This window comes from Rhamphochromis longiceps, linkage group LG4, assembly GCF_057381845.1.
Source record: "Rhamphochromis longiceps isolate RC_006_pf linkage group LG4, R_longiceps_female_GT1.1, whole genome shotgun sequence".
NCBI classification, from domain to species: Eukaryota; Metazoa; Chordata; class Actinopteri; order Cichliformes; family Cichlidae; genus Rhamphochromis; species Rhamphochromis longiceps.
This window is the reverse complement of record NC_140560.1, coordinates 21,683,062-21,704,359: the sequence shown is the minus strand read 5'-3', so window position 1 is coordinate 21,704,359 and position 21,298 is coordinate 21,683,062. Positions and strand designations below refer to the sequence as shown.

At 42.8% G+C, this 21,298-nt stretch overlaps 2 protein-coding genes across 2 annotated transcripts in view; one reads left to right on the top strand and one right to left on the bottom strand.

The window, feature by feature from the left end:
• Positions 1–14: 14 nt before the first annotated feature.
• Positions 15–16,661, top strand: srebf1 (sterol regulatory element binding transcription factor 1). Its single transcript, XM_085403763.1, has 19 exons — positions 15–372; positions 3,225–3,770; positions 5,077–5,252; positions 5,369–5,506; positions 5,617–5,835; positions 5,967–6,081; positions 6,345–6,502; positions 8,895–9,111; positions 9,228–9,412; positions 9,581–9,842; positions 10,078–10,244; positions 10,499–10,667; positions 10,795–10,903; positions 11,150–11,259; positions 12,092–12,224; positions 12,371–12,536; positions 13,313–13,528; positions 14,114–14,225; positions 14,973–16,661. The coding sequence occupies exons 1-19, from the start codon at positions 267–269 to the stop codon at positions 15,191–15,193; spliced, it is 3,525 nt and encodes a 1,174-aa protein (XP_085259889.1). The 5' UTR covers positions 15–266; the 3' UTR covers positions 15,194–16,661.
• A 1,381-nt stretch (positions 16,662–18,042) lies between these two features.
• The window catches only part of rai1 (retinoic acid induced 1), a 57,135-nt gene continuing 53,879 nt past the window's right edge, over positions 18,043–21,298 (bottom strand). The window contains exon 5 of the mRNA XM_085403761.1: positions 18,043–19,776. Coding sequence (XP_085259887.1) covers positions 19,768–19,776 — 9 coding nt within the window. The 3' untranslated portion in view covers positions 18,043–19,767. The remainder of the gene's footprint in view (positions 19,777–21,298) is intronic.

The following is a 21,298-nucleotide window of genomic DNA, read 5'->3' as shown; positions in this document are numbered from 1 at the left end:
CTGGCTACCGCTATAAGCACGTTAGTAGTGAATGAGCGTCGGTGTTTGGCTTGGTTTGACAAGTTTCCCAGGATGATGATGGGGCTAGTTGTGAGCAGTTAGTTGACACAAAAGTTACAAAAATAAGAAAAGTTGCAGCTCGCGTTGCGCATGTGACGAAAGGACAGGGATCTTGGTCCTTTTGTCAAATGTAAGGACTCAGAAGTTTCCGATTTCGCCGACAGTCAGTCAAGTCTACACTGGAAAGCCCAGACACGACAGTAAAGATGAACAGCCTGTCTTTTGACGATCATTCGTTGGATAATCTGGATCCAACACTGTCGCTTAACGACCCCAGTGATATTGACACGGCCCTCCTAAGCGACATTGATGGTAAGAAAATATAATGGTTGCTGCTGGCTTAAAACAGTTGCTAAAACCGGTAACACCGTACGTGTTATCATTCCTTTTCGTATCTTTAAGTGTTCTGCATGTAATAATCACACTAACAACATCACTTACAACGACATTCGATACAAAGACATCTTTTAAATAAAAGCTTTTAAAAGCTGAGAGCTAGCTTTCATCATCCACTGTTAGCTACATGCTAACTATCAGTGAGCAAGTATATGGAGGCTAGCCGGAAGTGATATTTGGGATGTTTTGTTAGTAATTTATAACGATGATTCTTGCAATATCAGAAGTCGTCTGTGTGTCTTACTGTTCAATAGAAAAATAGAAGCGCATTTCATGAGGCGAATATGTGACACTAACGTACAGCTAGCTTCGTGTGCGCCCCGCCCCCAGCGTGCTCCATAGACCGGGGTTACTGTCGTTCATTCCTCTCTTTTTGGGTTCACAGAGCCTCACTTGACCGATTTGACAAATATTTATGTATTTATGTATGCCAAATTAATCGGTTGAAAACTAATCTAGCCATATGCTCTGTGGACGACTTTATTTGTTTTCTTGCGAATATAGTGCTATCCACGTGCCCGTTTTTGCAAAAAACAAACAGCATATATAGTATGATTCATATATAAAATTCGTGCAACAATTTAAGCCTTCAATCGAAATCACAAGAGTATTTCGAGCATTGTTAAGATTTGGAGTTTTCTGTCAGTCTTCTTAAATTGGCCAGTATGTGTTTTGTAATAGGGGGCGAAGTGTAAATAAGATAACACGCACTGCGTAAACAGTGTTCATATCCTGCGGCCGTGCTCTCCATCTCTCTGACTTTGACCGACAGTAACCCTCTGTGACACTGCTCGATGGTAACCTCACACTCATTGCCACAGGCAGCTCTCCCTCTCTTTTCCTGTCTTGGGCTGATCGGCATAGCAAGTCTCCGAGATGCGCTCTGATTGGCCAAGAGCGATCACCTCATACACAACACTGCTTCACAAATCCAGGCTGCTCGTTTTTTTTCTTTTTTTATACTGCAGTTACAACATGAACTCAGAATCACTTAACAGAGAAATTAAACGCGGTCAACTGTCCTTGTAAAAAATGCTGTGAAAATTATTTCAGTGTCTTATGTCTTTCAAGAGCACACTGCTTCCTAGAATAAAAAATGATTAGTGAACACGTGCCATCTCACTTTTTTCCATGTAAAGTTTTTTTTTTGTCAGTTTTAAATCTTTGTAATTAGCAAATCTTCTGGAAAAGATACATATTAAAATGTTTTATATCTTTTAGATCATGCTAATGAAAACCTACAAGTCCATATGTGCACGAGCACAAATTAAGATTAATAACTCATTAATAATATACCACTTGGATTCTTGGACCTACAGCTGCACGCACATGATGAATGGCTTGATAAACTTAAAGTGTGAAATGTACTGTATACCTGTACCTGGTATTTCTTGCTGTGTTTTCTAACGCAACAAGAGGCAGTCTTTCTTGTAAAGTGTGTTTTTTAAACTGCGTAGGACACCCCATCTCCTGCTTGGATATTTTAAAGTAGTTTTCTAGTAATTCTTTGAGTGTTGATGGAAAATGTGATGAAACAAAACAAAATTTAGTTTTTAGCAATTTTAAACTGCTGTAGTCATAAGTACATGTGATGTACTACATTTACAGTCATGTGAAAAGAATGGACTCTATAAAAGCAGAAGTTTTTCTGGTTCGCAGTACATGGGTTTGTGGAAGTCCCAAATTCACCTCACGGTCAGAGAAACCTCAAAAAAAACACATGAGCTACATAATCTACAGCATATTAAATTTTAACATTAATGACAGTAAAGTTGGAAAGAGACTGAACACAAATATGGGTTGAAGTTTAAAAAGCACATGCAGGAGCAAAGTTGCAGCTAAACAAGCCAGAACAGTTTTAGAGCAATAATTCATAATGCACAACATCACACAGCATATCTGTATAAACACCTAATATCAACTGTTAAGCATAGCGATGGAATGGTGATGACTTGGGGGTTGTGTTTGGAACAACCTGCATTGATTGAGTTGACATAAACTCCTCTGTATTTCAAAGTATTCTAGAGTTAAGTGTGAGGCCATCTGTCCGATGCTTGGCCGAAATTGTGTCATGCAACAGGACAATGCTCCCAAGCACAGCAGCAAATGTACAAGATAGTGGCTGAAAAAGGAAACAGTCAAGGTCTTGCAGTGACCCAGTTGAGGTCCAGACATCAACGCGGTAAGAAAATGCCGCGGGGAGACTTTAAAAGAGCTGTGCATGAACGAATGCCTGCAAAGGTCTGAACGAAACTTTTTTTACAGGACTGCATAAAGCCCCTTTAAAACCTTCTTTTTAATGCAACTTTGTTTGTTGCCATTTAGCTTTTTTTTTTTTTTTTTTTTTTTTTAAACCCAATACCAAAACACGCTTCAAGGTGATGCTCCTTTCTATTTGAGCATCACATTGGCCTTATCCATTTTTATGCATTCCCACTCTACACTGCAATTATATATTAATAATAATACTTAGATATATGATAACTTGCGTTTTTATTTTCTTTAGCATGACTGAAATTGTTGCCAGTGATGTTTGATCATAAACAGTCACAGCACATGTGGGTTGATTAATTGGTAATTAAAGTGCAGTTTGCTACTGAAATGGATAGTACGGTAATTCAATCTCTAAACAAGTTTTCTCGAGAAATTTACAGTTCCTATAGATTTGATCTTGGTCCATATTTAATTGTTTAAAGCTGGCAAATTGCTATAAATTTTCTACTTGAACAATAACATTCACAGTGGCTGTGATTTGTCTTCCTGTTTAGACATGCTCCAGCTCATCAGCAACCAGGACATGGAGTTTGGAGGACTCTTTGATGCCCCTCCATACACCACGGCTCCTCCCATACAAGAGATTCATGGTTTGACTCAGACCATCACCTCAGCTTCCCCCCCAACCACCACTACCACACCTCCATCTTCATCTTCCATCCTAAGCAGTAACCCCCATCTGGATGCACTGCTGGGCCCTCCTATTACTCGTAGCTCGTCCAGCCCAGACAAAGCCTTTCAGCCTCCCACCTTCCAGCAGTCTCCCCTGGCCCAGGTACCCAGCTCCACCCAGAGGCAGCAGCCGTCCTCCCCACAACAAGCTCAAAGCATCAGACAGACCCAAGTGGAGCAACCCCAACCAGTTCTCAGCCCGTCTGCTCCTTCCCAGGCAGCTTCACCTAATGGCTCCCCAGGACCAAACCCAGCATTCAGCTCAACGCCTCAGGCACTCTTCACCTCTCCTGCACCCCAGACTCCACCACAGACACAGACACAGCCTCAGGCCCGGACCAACTACAGCAGCCCAAACAGCTACACAGGTAAGCCCTCTCTGATGGTGATGATTGAGTCATAGATTATGTGCGAGTTAGATGGTAGGGGGTATCAAACTGTGCTTTAAAAATAAAACCTTTAAGGGAAAGGATGAAAATAAAACTGTGATGTTATTGTAGTGTGTTTCTTCACATAGAGACAAGTTCCTTGACTTTGCATGTCTGATGTTGGATCTTTCTAATCCAGTTCTGTCTGCATCGTTGACCAGCAAGCTTCCTGCTGTCTTTAGCTTTTTACAACTTTCATTAACCTGGCTTAACCAGTTTATTTTGTTCTGTAATTTACAGTTAAAGTTCAAGGTTTTTGAACCTTTTTTTGCGCAGTGAAAATGACAAACCTCTTGTGTCAGGTATTCAGTGAGGGGGAAAAAATGGGTTATTAAGGAAAATGTTAATATCTCATTTTTGTCAATTGTGATTTGATTAAAATATGTGATGCTAACCTTTCAGTCGTTAGACTTCTTTTCAACAATACATGCACTGCTGTTTTACCGACTTTTCAAATACAAACAAATGGAATCTCATAGAGATACATAACCTCATTTACCAGCGTTATTTTTCTCTAAAGGAAAAAAAGGGGAGAATGACAAATTGTCATCTGTGAAGGAAAAAAACTCCAAGTGTTTATTTATATTTCTGTTAAATGCTGAGGATGTTTTTAGTGGCTCACATAAAGCACATTTGTGTTAACCATGGAATCTAGCAGCTGATGCCCAGTGCCCTGCAAGTTTGCTGTTCACGTGCATCGCATTTATCAGGACACTAGGTCATTTAACCTCGCATGATTTCTAATTAATGTCGTAATCTCATAGACTTTGGTCAGCTGCGTAAGAGTTTGCAAGTGAAATGAAATTTATGTGTGTGGACAAGACGTGGAACATTGGTGGGTACACAGTAGACAGTCCACTGCATGTGCATATCTTTATCCATATCTCTTAAAGCTTGGTGGAGATAAGCGAAAGTAGCGGCCATATCATTTGGAGAGTATCGCATTTATAATGAGTCCATAGTTCACCTTTTGCCTACAAAGTCTTAAAACTAATGCAGTTTTGATGAAATTAAGAGTTCAGGTGTTTTTTACTTTTAAAGCTGGCGGTTCTTTTGGAAGCTTAAATGTTGAAATGGGTAGTGTGCTACTACACCGTTAAATGATCATGGAAATTTTAACACAAACCATCAAATACTTAACATATAAAAATGTTACTTTCAAGTTGGAATTGCTCGGATTTTACTTCAAATTTTACCTGTGTGATTTAAGTCTTTTTGGCATCAATGTGTTGTTGTTTTTTTCTAGCTGGCAGTCCCAGCAGTGTGAGCACTCCTGCCACCAGTTTGTCATCCTCACCGCCGAGCATTCAGCCAGTGGCCATTCAGGCTCAGCTCCAAGGGCTGACAACTGCATCTCCTCTCCTGACCACGTCAACAAGCCCTCCGGTTCAAACTGTCGCAGCCCACGTACAGCAAGTACCTGTAAGTGTGTGAAGGTGTTCTCTGAGCGAGCCTGGATGGACTTAAAAACGAATGCACTGCAGTCCTCGTTTACGTAAATGAATTTTCGGTGCATCTATCTGCCCTGGTGTCCTCAGGTGTTGCTTCAGCCCCAGTTCATCAAGGCCGAGAGTCTACTGCTGACCACTTTGAAGCCTGACCCCTGCATGGTCACTACTGTAGCTTCTCCCACGTCCCTGGCCACCACCACCCCAGCACAGAGCACTTCGCTGCAGGTAGATGCACAATATGAACTCAAACCTAATACTGAAGTCACACAGTGCACCGCTGTCGAGTTTACACCCACGCTGTTAACCCTGGCACTTACATCATCCTGTTTTCTCAGGCATTCATGGGTGGGGGTACTTTCCTGACTACAGTGCCTGTCATGGTGGATGCTGAAAAGCTTCCCATCAACCGCATCGCTATCAGTGGTAAGCCGGCTGGCCAGCCACACAAAGGGGAGAAGCGCACCGCCCACAACGCTATTGAGAAGCGGTACCGCTCCTCCATCAATGACAAAATCATGGAGCTGAAAGACTTGGTGGCTGGCACTGATGCTAAAGTAAGAAGCACGTATTTACAAGCATCCCACGCTTTTTATGCCATATTCTTTTTTTCTTTTTTTGTCCAGTTGTCTTTTTCATGAACAGCAGAGGTCTAATAATTCGGTTGGTCTTTTTCTTTCATTTCTAGCTCAATAAATCTGCAGTACTGAGGAAAGCCATCGACTACATCCGTTACCTGCAGCAGACTAACCAGAAGCTCAAACAAGAGAACATGACTCTTAAAATGGCAGCCCAGAAAAACAGTATGTGCTTAAAATGCTCTTTTCTTTATTCGTCAACAGCCTCTTGGGATTTTATTTCAATTTCTTGAAAGTCAATCATTCCGGTAACCTTTAACAACAATGACTGCTGATTTTTTTTTTTTTTTTTTTTTTAATCCTGAAAAGACAAATATAAAATGAAATGAAGTGTATTGTAGGGTTTTCTTTTCTTTTGTACCCTTGATTGACCCTCTAACTACTCCCTTCATCATCTTTTTTTTTTTTTTTAAACCCCTTTTCTACAGAGTCTCTTAAGGACCTGGTTGCCATGGAGGTGGATGGACAGGCTGATGTGAAGAGCGAGCTGCCCACCCCGCCAGCCTCTGACGTGGGTTCCCCAACTTCCTTCTCTCACTGTGGCAGTGACTCAGAACCTGACAGTCCAATGGGAGAGGACACAAAGGTATGCAGAGCTCATTTAAACTAAACATTTGAGATGAGGGTTCGGGATAGAGATGCAAGGACAGATGGTTTGTTCCCATTAGGTTTGCGTTTGAATGAAAGTTAGGACTCTGTAAAATATATATTTGAAAAAATCTGAATTTGCAAATCATTCAAATCCTGCATTGACATGAAAATGATGCGAAGAAAACATTTCAAATTTTGAAAGTTTTCTTTCTTATTTTGAATTCGAGGCCAGCAAAAGCAAAGCGTTTAAAGACAAATGTAGATACACCGGCATGTTTCCCGCTGGTTTGCGTCACCTTTAAGCAGGCGCGAGGGAACCGTGGAGAACAGTTGCTGTAGTTCTGAAAGCACAATCTTTTTCTGTGCTTGCTTGATATAGGATTTCAGCTGCTCAGCAGTCTGAACATTTGGCACATTGTGAAAGGAAAAACACAACAACGGACGCCTCTGTGGGTGACAGCCCTGTCAGAATGCAGGCAGGTCAGTTTAGCTGCCAGACTCTCTGCAGATGGATGCATGCAATTTGGTAGTGTGCTGGCAAAGTGGCCAAGCCCTTCATTAAAAAAAAAAAAAGACATTGTCTTGATAGTAGCACATGTTAGTGTTAATGGTGCCTTTTATAAGATGGGCAGCAGCTGTGAATAAATGTTTAGAATAGGTTTTTTTTATGGATGCAGGGACACCAGCACAGCACTGGTTAGTGGACTCATTTGAGCCCATGCGGTGAATTGATGGGTTGGGAATGAAAATTAAGATACATTAAATTGTTGGAAGTATTTGTCCACACAGTTCTTCACACTGTGATGAATCCCCAACAGTTTTTTTTTCCATAGACTGCTTTAATGATTTGCATATTCTCAAAATAGAAAATGAGATATGGCTAACTGAAACTAGATAAAACCTGTTTTTGCTGTGCTTTGTTTATTCCTTTATGCATATGGTGCCATCTGTATGGGATTTCTTTTGTTTATTGGAACAACAAGCCTTGGTTACCTTTCACATTTGAATAGATACAGATACCTGTACCTGGGCTTTGGTACTGTTTTTTGGTATTTTACTCATTGTGACATAATAAATCCAAGATTTCTCTTACAAAAATAAGTCCAAACTTCTCACTTGAAACATTTTGTTATTTAATGCTTTGGTCGCTGTCTGGCAGTGAACACCGGGTTCGGACAGTCTCGGTCGTTGTGTCCTTGGGCAAGACACTTCACCTACCGCCTACTGGTGTTGGCCAGAGGGGCCGATGGCGCGACATGGCAGCCTCGCTTCTGTCAGTCTGCCCCAGGGCAGCTGTGGCTACAACTGTAGCTGCCTCCACCAGTGTGTGAATGTGAGAGTGAATGAATAGTGGTATTGTAAAGCACTTTAAGGGCCCCGAAAAGCGCTATATAAATGCAATCCATTATTATCATTATTATTATTATAACACATTTAATATTAATTCTAAGCTATAATTAGTTGCGATTATCTACCAATGCTTTGGATATACAATCTCACATGACGTGTATGTTTGCCGTAAACAGCACGCGAGTTAAAATTTCAAACAACACAGTGAAAAAAGTCCTGTTTTTTTTGCGTGCAGCGTGTCCGACTTACTAATTAATTACCTGACGAAGATTTTTCATCATCGTCATCATCCATTGGTTCACACTCTTGTACACTGGTGACAGATGTGCTAAATTAAGCTGCAGTGATTGTGAATTTGGCTTTCGGGCTATCAGATCTGGTGCATTCTTCGAGCTGTGTTTTGTGTTTGACCAGGTGTTTCCTCAGATTAGATGCATTGCCGTTTCCAGCTTTGCATTTTGCACTACAAACGTGGGAGAGAACATTGTCTGTGCCGAGCTCTGAAAGTGTGAGCTCGCCTGAGTCTGTTTTTGGCTCGTCACACCGCCATTGCCTTGCGTGTGTGCTTGCCGGAGTGACGTCACGGCAGGAGTGACGTCACACGAACTCGGCCTATTTCTTCCTTTAACCCAAATGTGCTCTGGTGATAAAATTTGGCATCAGCTGATTTTTGTGAATTGGAGTTTGGTCGGTGCCATGGTGACGGCTTAAAGCACCTCACCTTGCTAAACTTCCTTCACAGGCGCTCCCATGAACAATCTAGGAAACTGTTGCCAACAGAAACCTTGACCACACTGCAACTGTCAGTCTTAATAGACACAAAAAAAAAATACAAACGTGATTCTTTTGGCTGCGAAAAAATTCTCCATGAACACCCATGATGCTTGACAGCTTGTGTACAGCGCTCAACTATTAATCAACCACTATAACACCTCAAAAATGTAATTACTCATACTTTTTGTCAGATTGATGTTGCTGCCTGAATTAATAAACTGAATAATCACAAATGTGTCCTTCTGGATTCTCTCGTGTGTCAGCCAAATATAGGCACGCCGGACCAGTCGACAGCAGGTGGCAGTGCCGTTGGCATGTTGGACCGTTCCCGTATGGCGTTGTGCGCCTTTACCTTTCTCTTCCTCTCCCTCAACCCTTTGGCTGCTCTGTTCTGTTCATCGGGTAGCAGCTCATCTGGAAATACTGAAGCTGTAAGCACCCATCACGCGGGCAGGACCGTCCTGGGTGTGGATGTCGCAGGTACAGAGTGGGGAAAATGCTGGGAGGGAGACAGATGGCAGTGATTCAAATTTCACATAATTAGCTCTCAATAAATAGATTTTCTTTGCAGTTAAATGACTCTGTGTTGTTTATAGCTGACTCATGGGGCTGGATGGATTGGATGCTCCCGACTATACTGGTGTGGTTACTGAACGGTATTCTGGTATCAGGAGTTCTAATACGGCTGTTGGTGTATGGAGAACCTGTAACCAGACCACATTCTGGATCATCCGTCTTGTTCTGGAGGCATCGCAAACAGGCTGACCTGGACCTGGCAAGAGTATGCTTCTTTTTTTTCTTTTCAACGTGTGCCCAATTGACAAAGTGTACTGATCCACAAGGAGGAATTTGACCATATTTAAATCAGAAATCCTTCTGAACTCTCACAGAATCTATAAAGTGGCTCTTCGTCTGTTTTCTCTCACTATTTATCTTTTACACTTCAAAGGGAGATTTTGCTCAAGCCAGTCACAACCTGTGGACTTGTCTGAAGGCTCTCGGTCGCCCCTTACCCACCTCCCAGTTGGACTTGGCCTGCGCAGCGCTCTGGTCTTTGCTAAGATTCTGCCTCCAGCGTCTATGGGTTGGCCGCTGGCTAGCTGCCAGGGCAGGAGGGCTGCGATCTGATCGCCCCCTGCAGGAGGATGCCTGCAAAAGCAGCCGTGATGCCGCCCTGGTTTACCACCGCTTGCATCAGCTTCACATGACAGGTTGGTCACCATAAGAGTCCTGCTTTTAGATCAGATCAGTGTGACACGCTGGACATTAGGAGGTGAATTGTCATTCATTTCAAAGCGACTCAGCAACATTTGAAGTAAGGTTTAAAAAGCATTGCAGTCTTTGCTGTGCAAAAAGATTCTGTCTAAAGATAAATTCCAGTTTAAATAATTTTTGTGAATATTTAAAAAAAAAATTTGTTTTCTTGTCTTCGATCTGTGCCTGCAGGTAAACTGAATGGCAGCCACCTCTCAGCAGTGCACATGTCTTTAAGTGCAGTGAACCTTGCAGAGTGTTCTGGCTCATGCCTGCCTGTGGCCTCGCTGGCTGAGATCTATGTTTCTGCGGCTCTACGAGTCAAAGCCAGTTTGCCGAGGGTTCTGCATTTCACCTCTGTGAGTCCCTGTTGTTTGCACAAGCATGCTCAGTCATTTATAAGCAGTGTTTTTACCCCGACTCTGTTTCTTTTGTGCTCACGTGATGTAACAACAACCAGTTTTGAGTTGACATTCTGTTTAATTTATCTTTCATGGTTAATAAACATTCACTGAGGTGATTAAAGATCCTGCGATCTGTCCTAACGTGTAATATTTTAAACTACACCGAACCAAAACCTTTTTTTTTTTTTTTTTTTTCCTTCTTTTGACAGCGTGTGTTCCTGAGCAGTGCTCGTCAAGCTTGCCTATCTTCCAGCGGCAGTGTCCCCCCAGCCATGCAGTGGCTTTGTCACCCACTAGGTCACCGCTTCTTCGTGGATGGGGACTGGGCTATTCGCAGCACCCCTAAAGAAAGCATCTACAGCCAAGCTGGCAACACTGGTCAGTGAAAGCAAAAGTTTGCACTCAGTCTATAACTGTGTTTTTACAATACCTAATTTGGAATCCTCTTGCCTACAATATGCAGGCACATTCTGATGTTTATATTTGTTATTGGTTTCCCTTGCAGTGGATCCTCTGGCTCAGGTGACTCAGGCATTTAGAGAACACCTCCTGGAAAAGGCTCTGTACTGTGTGGCCCAGCCTCGCGGAGAGAAAAATACAAGTCCGGGAGACGGGTGAGAAATCAAGACGGGCTTTCATATAATCGATTCTTGTAACTTTTGGTTCGTTTGCTTTTCTTGGCAACAAGTTACGGTTTACTTCTCATAGAGTCGCCAACATACAAAGAAAGAAATGAGGATAATAAACGCAGAATTAAATTTGGCATTTAAAAAGAAAACCCTTTTGTAGGTATGTTTTATTTTAACGATTTGTGGGGCAAAATAACCATTCAGTGTGTGTGCGTGTGTGTGTGTCCTCAGCGAGTATGCCGATGCCCTGGAATATCTCCAGCTGTTGATTAATGCTTCAGATGCGGCTGGTGCCACCTCACAGTCCTTTGCTATTGGGTCCAACATGGCAACTGTCACAGGTATGGCTATGGAAACTGTCGTTTCTGTTTGCGGTCTCATTTGTATTGAAAAGTAATCTTTGACAGTGTATCTTCAGCGCTAAAAACATTAGCGATCACTAATGGTACCGACTTTTTAATCTGGTTAAAATTTGCTTTTAGAAAAATCAGAACTTGCCTCTAAATGTTTCTGTTGCTTAAGTACATCAAGCAGTTACACTGTCTAGATGCGTACTCCTTACTTCACTGCTACTTATCTTTTTTGCAATAATTGCATTAGCCTTCTCTGCACACTGCTCTTTCTTTACTGCGCGTGCAGAATAAGAAGCTGTGTGACAAAGTTCATTTTTACACTACAGAGATCAAGTAGCTTGATTTCCCTTTGACTTCCATCCTCCCACCGCTTTCCTTTGTCCTTACTGATCACTGATCTGAGCGAGAGAGGGCTAGGTGAAAGGGAGGCATTCGCTAGATTGCTTCATCTATCTTCAGCACTGTCAAATTGGTGATCACCTTGAGAGGAAGGAGGGAGCGGGAGGGATGAGAGACTGTGCAGGGATTTTAATAGGAGACTTTTCTTGGCAGAGCCTCAGGTTACTCGCTACATGTTTTAGAAGTCTGTGTGTGTTGCCCTGTGTTAAATGGAGTACTTTTTCCTTGTGAGGGAGTCGTCAAAATCCTCCAGGGTAGAAACAGATTGATTCAGAGGTCAAAATGCAGACAGCAGCTGTCTGCACGGGTGCACCGCCATGCATGCTAAATGTGAAAGTGGACACTCTGGGATTTAAATATCTGCATGTTTGTTTCTGTCTGAGGGTGTCTCAGCTTTGACTGTTTTTCCTCTAATATCCAGGCTGTGACCCTCATTCTAAGTGGTGGTCCTCAATCACTGTGGTGATCATCAACTGGCTCCAAGGAGATGATGCCGCAGCAGAGAGACTGTATCCGACGGTTGAGCACCTGCCCCGCAGTCTGCAGAACGCAGAGTAAGTTAGACGTATAAAGATGTGAATTTGGAACTTTGCCCTGCAAATGCCAGGCTAAGGACACACACCCACCCACCCTCTAACACTTACACCACTTTAACCTGTGTCCTTTGTCTGTTGCCCGCCCACCACTCTCTTTCTATCAGGAGTCTTCTGCCCAAAGCCTGTCTGAACACATTCAGGGCAGTGCGAGCTCTGCTGTCCAAGCCAGAAAACTGCCAATTGAGTCTGAGCTACAGTGACAAGGCCAGCGCCCTGCTCCGAGACAGCCTCAACCTGGGACCACACTGTCATAGCTCCAGTTTAGACAAGGTACGCACAAAGAAAGGCACAATCTCTTCCAGATTTGTGCACGTAAGTGATGTTTATTACACCTAGGAGGGACATTTCATTAAGGTGGCAACATCTGCACGAGGGGAAAAAAATGCACAAGAATACTTAAAGTGTCGGGAATAGTTACATAGTTATAAAGTGATTAAACGATGCACGCACACAGACACGTGCACCTTTGTCACAGTACAAAGCGACACACTTCACCAGACAGCGAATCCCTCGCAGCATCTCCACTCTGCGATGCTGCAGTGTCCTACCCTCTGGCACTCAGCAGATGGTGATGCTGGTGGATAGGTGCATGGCCAGAGCTGCAGTGCATTGTAGTTGCATTGCATGTGTGTCTCAGCTGAGTGCAATGTACCTGCAGTGCAACACAGAGCTGGGCCACTCACAGCAGAACACACACTCGCGTAGGAGAGGTGGAAAATGTCCTTTAGCGTCGATTAGAGATGCATAACATAACGAAAAGTGACTGTTTTAATAATAGCAGCTGAAACTATTTGTAGATTAACATCCTGAGCAAAATGTGATGGATATTACTTATTTTTATAAACTGGAAGCGGTGTTGTATGACAAACATGCAAACATTTTTTTAGTCTAATTCTTGGTGTTTTTCAAAACATGACATATTCATCATACTTCAGTATCCAGTTCTGAGGTCAGTGGAGACTGGGGCTTTTTTTTCTCCCTTTTCTTTTCATTTTTGTTTTTAAGTTGAGAATATTTGAGCACTAAAGCTAATTATTTCTCGCTAGGTTGTCCAGTTGCTGTTGTGCGATCTGCTGCTGGTTATGAGGACAAATGTCTGGCGTCTGCAGCAACAAGGGGCCACTCCCACGGGACAAGGCTCAGCGGGGACCAGCGGCCCTGCGGGCATTCAGCAGGCCTCTCCACCAGAGCTCGTGGGCTTTCAGCAAGACCTCAGCTCGCTACGCAAATTGGCACAGAGTTTCAGACCTGCGATGCGAAGAGTATGTAAAACCTTGTCACCACATTCTGTCTTTTAAGTTTTCTCTTTTGGTTTATCAAAGCTCTGTGCTGGGCCTAATATGAGGGAAGAGTTTGTGCTAAATCTGAAGTTTGTCTCAACTGAAAACTATTTCAGTAGTTGCATACAAAGACACTGGATCTGAGTGCAGCATGCTATCCAAACCAAAACATGCTAAGATGAATCTTAAGATGCTCTTTAATGAAAGTGTAAAACACAAATCTGCTGCATATGTATCGTGAATGAGTGAATTAAAAAGAATAGAATTTCTTCACTTAATAAAGGCACAGAGCAGCACATTGGAAATGGATACAAATATAATCCAGTGCACGTATTTGCAGGCAGTGCAGGGTATATATAGTTCTCTGTGAGGTTGGGAGGTGTTACAGCACACACACACACACACACACACACCCTGAGGCAAGCGTTTAGCAGCATTGTTCACAAGACTTCAAAGTCTCTCAGAGGTAGAGCCGAGCATTATGTGTGAGTCATCATCACTCGCTGTCGTCCCTCCTCCTCCTCCTCTTCTCTCACCTCTCTCTCTTTGCACTCCATCCCTTTCCAGTTGTTTCTCCATGAAGCTACGGCCAGGCTGATGGCGGGGGCCAGTCCCACCCGCACACATCAGCTTCTGGATCGCTCACTGCGGCGCAGAGCAACACCCGGAGCCAAGACAGGTGTGTGTGTGTGTGTGTGTGTGTGTGTGTGTGTGTGTGTGTACAATATTACTGTGGATTTGATATTTCATTCAGTCTGCACTGGTGATTCTGTTTTAATAACTCCTGTTGATATTTTTAATTTGGTGAAGTAACAGAGAAAGCTCTGAATATTTATGTCACTCAGTCCTTATCTAATCCGTCTGCTTTGAAAATGTATTTCTTTATTAAGTCTAGTCAAAAAAGGGCCAGCATTTAATAAGTGCAGCTTCTACATTCTGTGGATGTGATGCTTTTTCTTGACTTATTTTTTATTAAACTAAGTATATATCTGTTTGAGACATTCGGAGATCCTCCTGAATTGCTAGAAAACAATTTCTTTACATTATTTTCTAAGGTTCTTTAGAATACTTGATAAATGGATAAACAGGTGAAATCCAATATATTTTAATATATTTTACACTAAAAGCAATCTATGGATTGTTAGACTCAATTACTTTAGTTTTTTTTTTTTTTTAGTATTTGCTTTATTTACCATTCATTTAGCTTGTTTTGTGGCAGACAGAGAAGCTGGGACATGCTGTTGATTTGTCATTGTGTTTATAAGTGATGGTGGGAGGCTTTTTGGAGAAGGGCAGGCCATTTCAGTTTTCGTTATAAATCAGATCAGTGATTAAACTCTGTTTGGCTGTTGCTGGTTAACGACATCAAAAAGATCACCCGAAATTCCACAGTAACTAACTGTTTTTGTGTGTTGTGTGTGTGCAGAGGAGTGTGAGATGCGGCCTGGCCAGCGGGAGCAGGCGGAGGCTGTGATGCTGGCGTGCCGCTACCTTCCTCCGTCCTTTCTTTCGGCTCCGGGCCAAAGGGTGGGCATGCTGGCCGACGCTGCCCGCACCCTGGAGAAGCTGGGAGACAAGAGGACCCTCCACGACTGCCAGCAAATGATCATAAAACTGGGCAGCGGCACCACTGTCACCAACAGCTAGAGGGGGGTGGGTGCTGAGAGACACGCATGGACGTTGTGTACATATATATATATATAAACATCTGTAACATATAAAGTCACACAGACAGAAGACAAAACCATACAGTCTCTCTTTGGTGAGCAGCTATCGAACAGATTTGTACAGATTCATATCAAACTGGATTTTCTTCATGCGTTGTCCCTCCCATCACCCCAGTCAAACAACAAAACACTTGTCGAGTTCGCACTCTTGTTGCTGCGGATTATTTAAAAAAACGATTTTCCTCTTGTCAAAATAAAAAATAAAAAGGATCCCTTGGTGAGAATGTGTTGCAGTGCCACAGTTTGCCCACAAAGAGGAGCTGTCGTGTCCTAATGGAAACTGGAGAGGGTGAGAAGTATGAAAGAGGTTTTTGCCCTGCGTTTACTGGCGTATCCCCACTCGCCCCACTTTTCTTTCGTTCTTTTTTTTCCCGATTAGCGGAGAGCTTAGTGGGCTGGAGTGGCGGGCTGCTCTGATTGGTTGCAGAATGAGGCATCTGTGTTTTTGTGGGAGAAAAACGAGAACTTGTATTGGTCTGAGCGCGTGGGCTTGTGTGGTGGGAAAGCACTAAACCGTAACTGTCGAGGTAAATAAAAAAAAAAAACAAAAAAAACACAACAACAACAAAAAAAATCATGCCTCACAAGCTGAGCCCCGTTTCTCTATCTGCACTAAGCCTGTGAGGCTGATTTCAGTGAGATAAGTAATATTATGGCTTTATGAGGTTATTTTCATAGAGGTCGCGTTTTGTTTGTTTTTTCCTTCTTGTTTTGCTGTGTACATATTTTAATATGTATTTATAATCTTATGATCTTTGATCAAGCAGTATTTTGCATAAGAAGAGTGATTTAATGCCTGTTTTTCCTTTTTTAATCTTGCTTTATTTTGCAGTTTTAAACTAGGCGCCGCATATCTTGTGCGGTATCAGGTTAGCGTTGCATACCCATGCGACTGTCGTAGGCACTGGCTAGTTGTAAATCAACAGCTCAAGCTAAACATGAGCTGTTGGTACAACTTTTTGTAGTTTGTACAACTACAAAAAGTTGCGTATGTCATGCAGAAGATTTTGAAATAATTAACTTTTTTTCCTTTTGTTCCAAAGAAAACCTGTGACAAATCTTTTCTTTATTTGTAGCTGTAATGTTACTTTTTCTTTCAATTATTGGTTTCTTTCCTAGAGAAAGCACCATGTTTTAATTTTTAAGAGGATTGTTTTGGGGGGGGTTTTTAACAAATTTTTTGACATGTCCCAGGACCAGTATATTTTTTTTTATAGCATGTGACTAATGTGAAAGACTGAAAAACATGGGATTAAGATGACAGTGATGCAACCATGTCTGAAGGTAATGTTGATGTAGACCTTTCAATGACATGCTTTCATCTCTTCTATGTTCTTCATCTATTCCTTTTCGTCATGTAAATATTAAAATATTTTGTAAAGAAGAAATGAGCGTTTCCTGTGGTATTTGAAACAACTGGGTAATACGGGTTGAAAAATGATCAATAATTAAAAGTCTTACACTAACCTGAGATGATGTCTGCATTGTGTCTGGCTGAAATTCTAACTCAGATATGGACTAATGTCAGCAAAGGCTCCATTTTTCGGGTTGAGTTTCACGCAGGATTCCCTTCCTGACATAACCCCAAAGGGGACTTGTGTCTCCAGCTGGAATCGAACCAGTGACCTTAAGCTTGCCAATAAATGTGTTGGAACACGTCATTAGGTGCACCTTCCTAATACTGGGTTAGAACCCCGTTTATTACTTTGTGGCGAATTCAACAAAGTTCCTCTGAGATTTTGGTACATATTGGTGCGATAGCATCACGCAGCTGCTGTAGATTTGTCGAAACATTTGGATACAGTGAACTCGTCATGTTCAAGCAGCCAGGTTCATATGATTTGAGCTTTGTGACACAGTATGTTATCTTGCTGGAAGGACCCATCAGAGTTGGTACACTGTGGTCATAAAGGGCTGGATATGGTCAGCGACAACACTCAGGTAGGCTTTGGTGTTTAAACAATGCTTGGTTGCTGGTAAGGAGCCCAAAGTGTGCCACAAAAATCTCCCCCACACAATTACACCATCACCTAATCATAATTATAAGGTAGAGTGAATTCATGCTGTTTTTGCCTACCAACCAAATGTCATGACAGAAATTGAGATCCATCAGACCAGGCATCTGTCGTCCAATTTAGGTGACCCGTGAGAACTGTAGCCTCAGTTTCCTGTTCTTAGCTGACAGGAGTGGCAGCCAGTGTGGTCTTCTGCTGCTGTAGCCCATCTCCTTCAAGTTTTGACGTGTTGTGCAGTCAGAGACGCTCTTCTGCATAACTTAGTTGTAAGAAGGAGTGATTTGAGTTAGTGTTGCCATCCTATAACTCCTCTGACCCGCAGCGTCAAGAAGACCTTTTCTGGTGTTTATACCTTCTGTTTGTGAGAGGCAGCCAATCAGAACAAAGTTGACTTAATTATTGTTTCAGTGAGAGGTTGAGATGATGTTTTGAAATGTGACTGATGCAAAGCTACTCTAGCAGAGTCCAAGAACAAACGTATGGAGCTGAAGATGAGCATTATGGGTCCTGTTAATTATAATAAATAGCAGAATGTTTCTGTATGATTTCTTATCATGTTAAGGATTAACTGTATTAAAATATGGCTTTTTAAGCATTGTCATTATTCCTCTTTCTAATTTGTGCCCTTGAGTGGCCACTCTGCACAGAACCACAATTTACATGTCTTACTGTCAGTGCGTGTTGAGTGAAGACAAAAAGAGCAGGCATTGGTCATAGCAGCATTGAAAGGTGCTGGTATATTTAACATTGGCGTTACAAAAAACATTTCAAACAGAGTGATGCTGTGTCATCAAGTCCAAACAAATAGACATGAAAATCAATAAACGGCATGCTCCCACTTAAGACAAGTGACATTCCCAAAAAAGGTTTGTTTTTTTTTCATCAATGGATTCTTTTAATAACATTTTATAAGCAATAACATATTCCATTTTATAGAAAATAAACATCTCTAGGAAATACTATACACAATTATATTAGTACATCACATTTTACATTTAAACAGCATCAAATACCTATATACACCATTAAATAATGAGCTTCATAAAAGAGAAAGTTTGGTGTGGCATTTTTGCACTTTCTTTTATGCCCTAATACTTAAATATGTCTCCTTTTGAAAATGACCGGTACTTTAACTGACGCCCCGCACGGGGCATTGTTATATAGCATGGCGGAGTGAAAAGAGGCTACATTTTTCGATACACAAACAGATGGGTGTGTGTGTGTTTCATGACATCAGGATTGAATGCACGTCTTTCCTCGCGGCTGTGGTGTGCGAAATAATCTCGAAATGTTGTTAACAGGTAATACTTCTTGAACTGTACATAGATATGAAGTGGATGGACTGACTCCCGGTGGGTCCTCTGAGCCCTCGTCTGCAGCTTGTCGAGTGATGATGGTGGTGTCTGCTGTACATACTGACTGTGCGCACAGTTGAAGTAAACTCTTAAACAGAGTTCATATTTTTTTTCTCATTTTCATATATTTATATATATATATTTTAATTTCTGAATAGCACAAAGCCGGACATATACCAAGGGTGACGCAATGATGTTTAGCCATAATGCACATCAAAATACAGCTCCCGAGATAAGAGCCGTATATTAAAATACTGCGTCCATTTTTTTTCCTCAACTCTTCAGTATCAGAATATTTCGAGCCTGTGAAGCACATCATCATCATCATCATCATCATCATCACCATCATCTTGTACGGTTTCCTCATCCTCACCTGTTTCATTTTGTCTCTTGTTTTAAACACAAACGCGCACATTGAGATACATCCAGTGGTTGGCTGCTGTTTTTTTCTTTTCTTTTTTTTTTTTTTTTTTGACGCGTGACATCTTGAGTTAGAGAAGCAATTCTTCATACTCCCACAGACACATATGCACAAACACACTGATGGTGTGCTTGGAGAATGACAATTCTATGGTTATCACATACAAACACATGCGCGCACTCTCTCACACACACATACACACGCACATATGCACCTCTTGGCCCACAGACAAGGTGGCCAGAGGGATGTCCCTGTCCAATCAGTGTCCGCCGAGTGTCTGAATATGATAGCAACCCATCCGAAGGCAGAACACACACATGCGTTCCTCGCTCTGCATTTCAAACGGGTCCCCATGTGCACTGGCCTTAGGCGCGCAGTCTCTAAAGCGCAGCCTACCCTCCTGTTAAACAGTGTCACTGCCTTCTGCCTTGCAGTCAAGGGCTCAGTTGAGAAAGCACATTTCTAGGGCGGCTTCAAGGAGCAGCTGTTCTCTGCAGAGCTGTTTTTCCACTGTTTGTATTGCGCCTAGCTCCACTTCAGCGCTGCCTTTTAACCCTCGCCCAGCCGCGCTGGCTGGCGTGCCTGTTCGTCATCAGTCGTCACCGTGTCTTTAGGAATAGGGAGTGGATTTTGCCTCGCTGGATCGGTGTTGTCTGGCGGAGAGGTGATGGTGTTGGCGATGAAAGTGATACACAGGAATATCTTACAGGTCCTGTGAAGGAAGTGCACAGATGTAAACACAAAGTCAAAAACACAATTGGGATACAAATGTGTGAGGTGTGCCAGAAGTTTTCCTTCCTCGCCCAGAACTCTTGAGCTCTTTTCTCATCATTTCCTGTGACTTGTGAGGCTTTTTTGTGCTCGAATTTAAGCACCTAAATTCTTAAAAGCTGCAGTAAATGTGCAGACAGGTAAACTGCAAGCGTAGGCGTCTTCTGTGCAGATGTTGGTATAATACAATGCTGAAAGGGATTCTGTGCAGATTTGCAGAGTGAAGGCATTAAAGCAAGCTGGCTCTGGTGTGCTGGAGTGGGGAGATGGATGCAGCTGACCAGTGAACCAGCTCGCCTATGAAAGACGCAGCAGGAACACCTCTAAATTGTGCTGGTGTGGTGGTTGAGCACTTTCTTTCCCCCTTCTACTCTTCTGCATCCCCTGATATCTCTTCCACTGTCTCTCTCTCTCTTTCTCTCTCTCTGAACTGCCAGCTGCCCATCCTTATGCCCTGGATTCAGACCAGCAGCATTGCTCTCTCTGTTTTATCTTTCTACTTTCAATCCTTCTACTTCCCCCCTTCTCCTCCCTCCTTAAAGCCTACCTCTCACTCCTTTTTTTGCTTTTTCCTCTCTGGTACAACTCATTTTCCTTCACACCTTCAGTCCCGCTTGTTTTCTCCCCACCTCTCTATCACAGAGTGTCGCTCCCTTTGCTGCTCGTCTCTCTTGTTGCCCTCTTTTTCTCCTTCTATCTCCGTCTCTTTCAGCCTGCCACTCTCTGATGTAACTGCCCCCATTCGTCTTTTGTTCCCACTCAGTTGCAGCACAAAACGCTCTGTTTTTCTCTCTGCCTGTCTGTCTGTCTTGCGTTCGCTATGTGTATATGTGTGCGAGCTTCCAGGCAACCTGTTAATGAACCTGCGTGGACTCTCACAGTGTGTGTCCATTAGCACTGGACAATCCACAGCTGCAGGCAGTGCGTTTGTGTGCATTTTTTCCCCCTCAGCCCTGAAAGCAAGTGAACGCAGGCGAAAGGGAGAATTTCTTAGGGGGACCCATGGGTGGGGTGGTTGTGTGCTTGTGTCTGTATGTGTGCGTACGTGTGTCTCTGCTCTTCCCTTTGATTAAGCCGCTCGGCGTAAATTGGCACGGCACAGACCCCCCCCACACACACATGCAGACCTTCAGATCCCTCAGCTGATGACAGCTCTGCCTCAGCCTGCTAACAACAATCTATCCCTCTCTGACTCGCTCTCCTTTTCTCTCCGTTTCTCACACGCTATTTCTGCTGCTTAGACGTGGGAGTTGAGGTGAAGAGAGGAGTGGAGAAGATGACAAAGAACGAGGGAGAATGGGATGAGGAAAGATGAAGGGAGGACGGCTGAAAACGGAAAAGGGAGCTCGCAGGAGATGAGAGGTGAACAGAGTGAGAGACTGGAGGGGGGGGAGAGAGCTGGAACAGCAGGGTAGCAGCGAAGCAAAATAAGGGGAGCGGAGGGGGGGAAAAAGGAGGAAGGG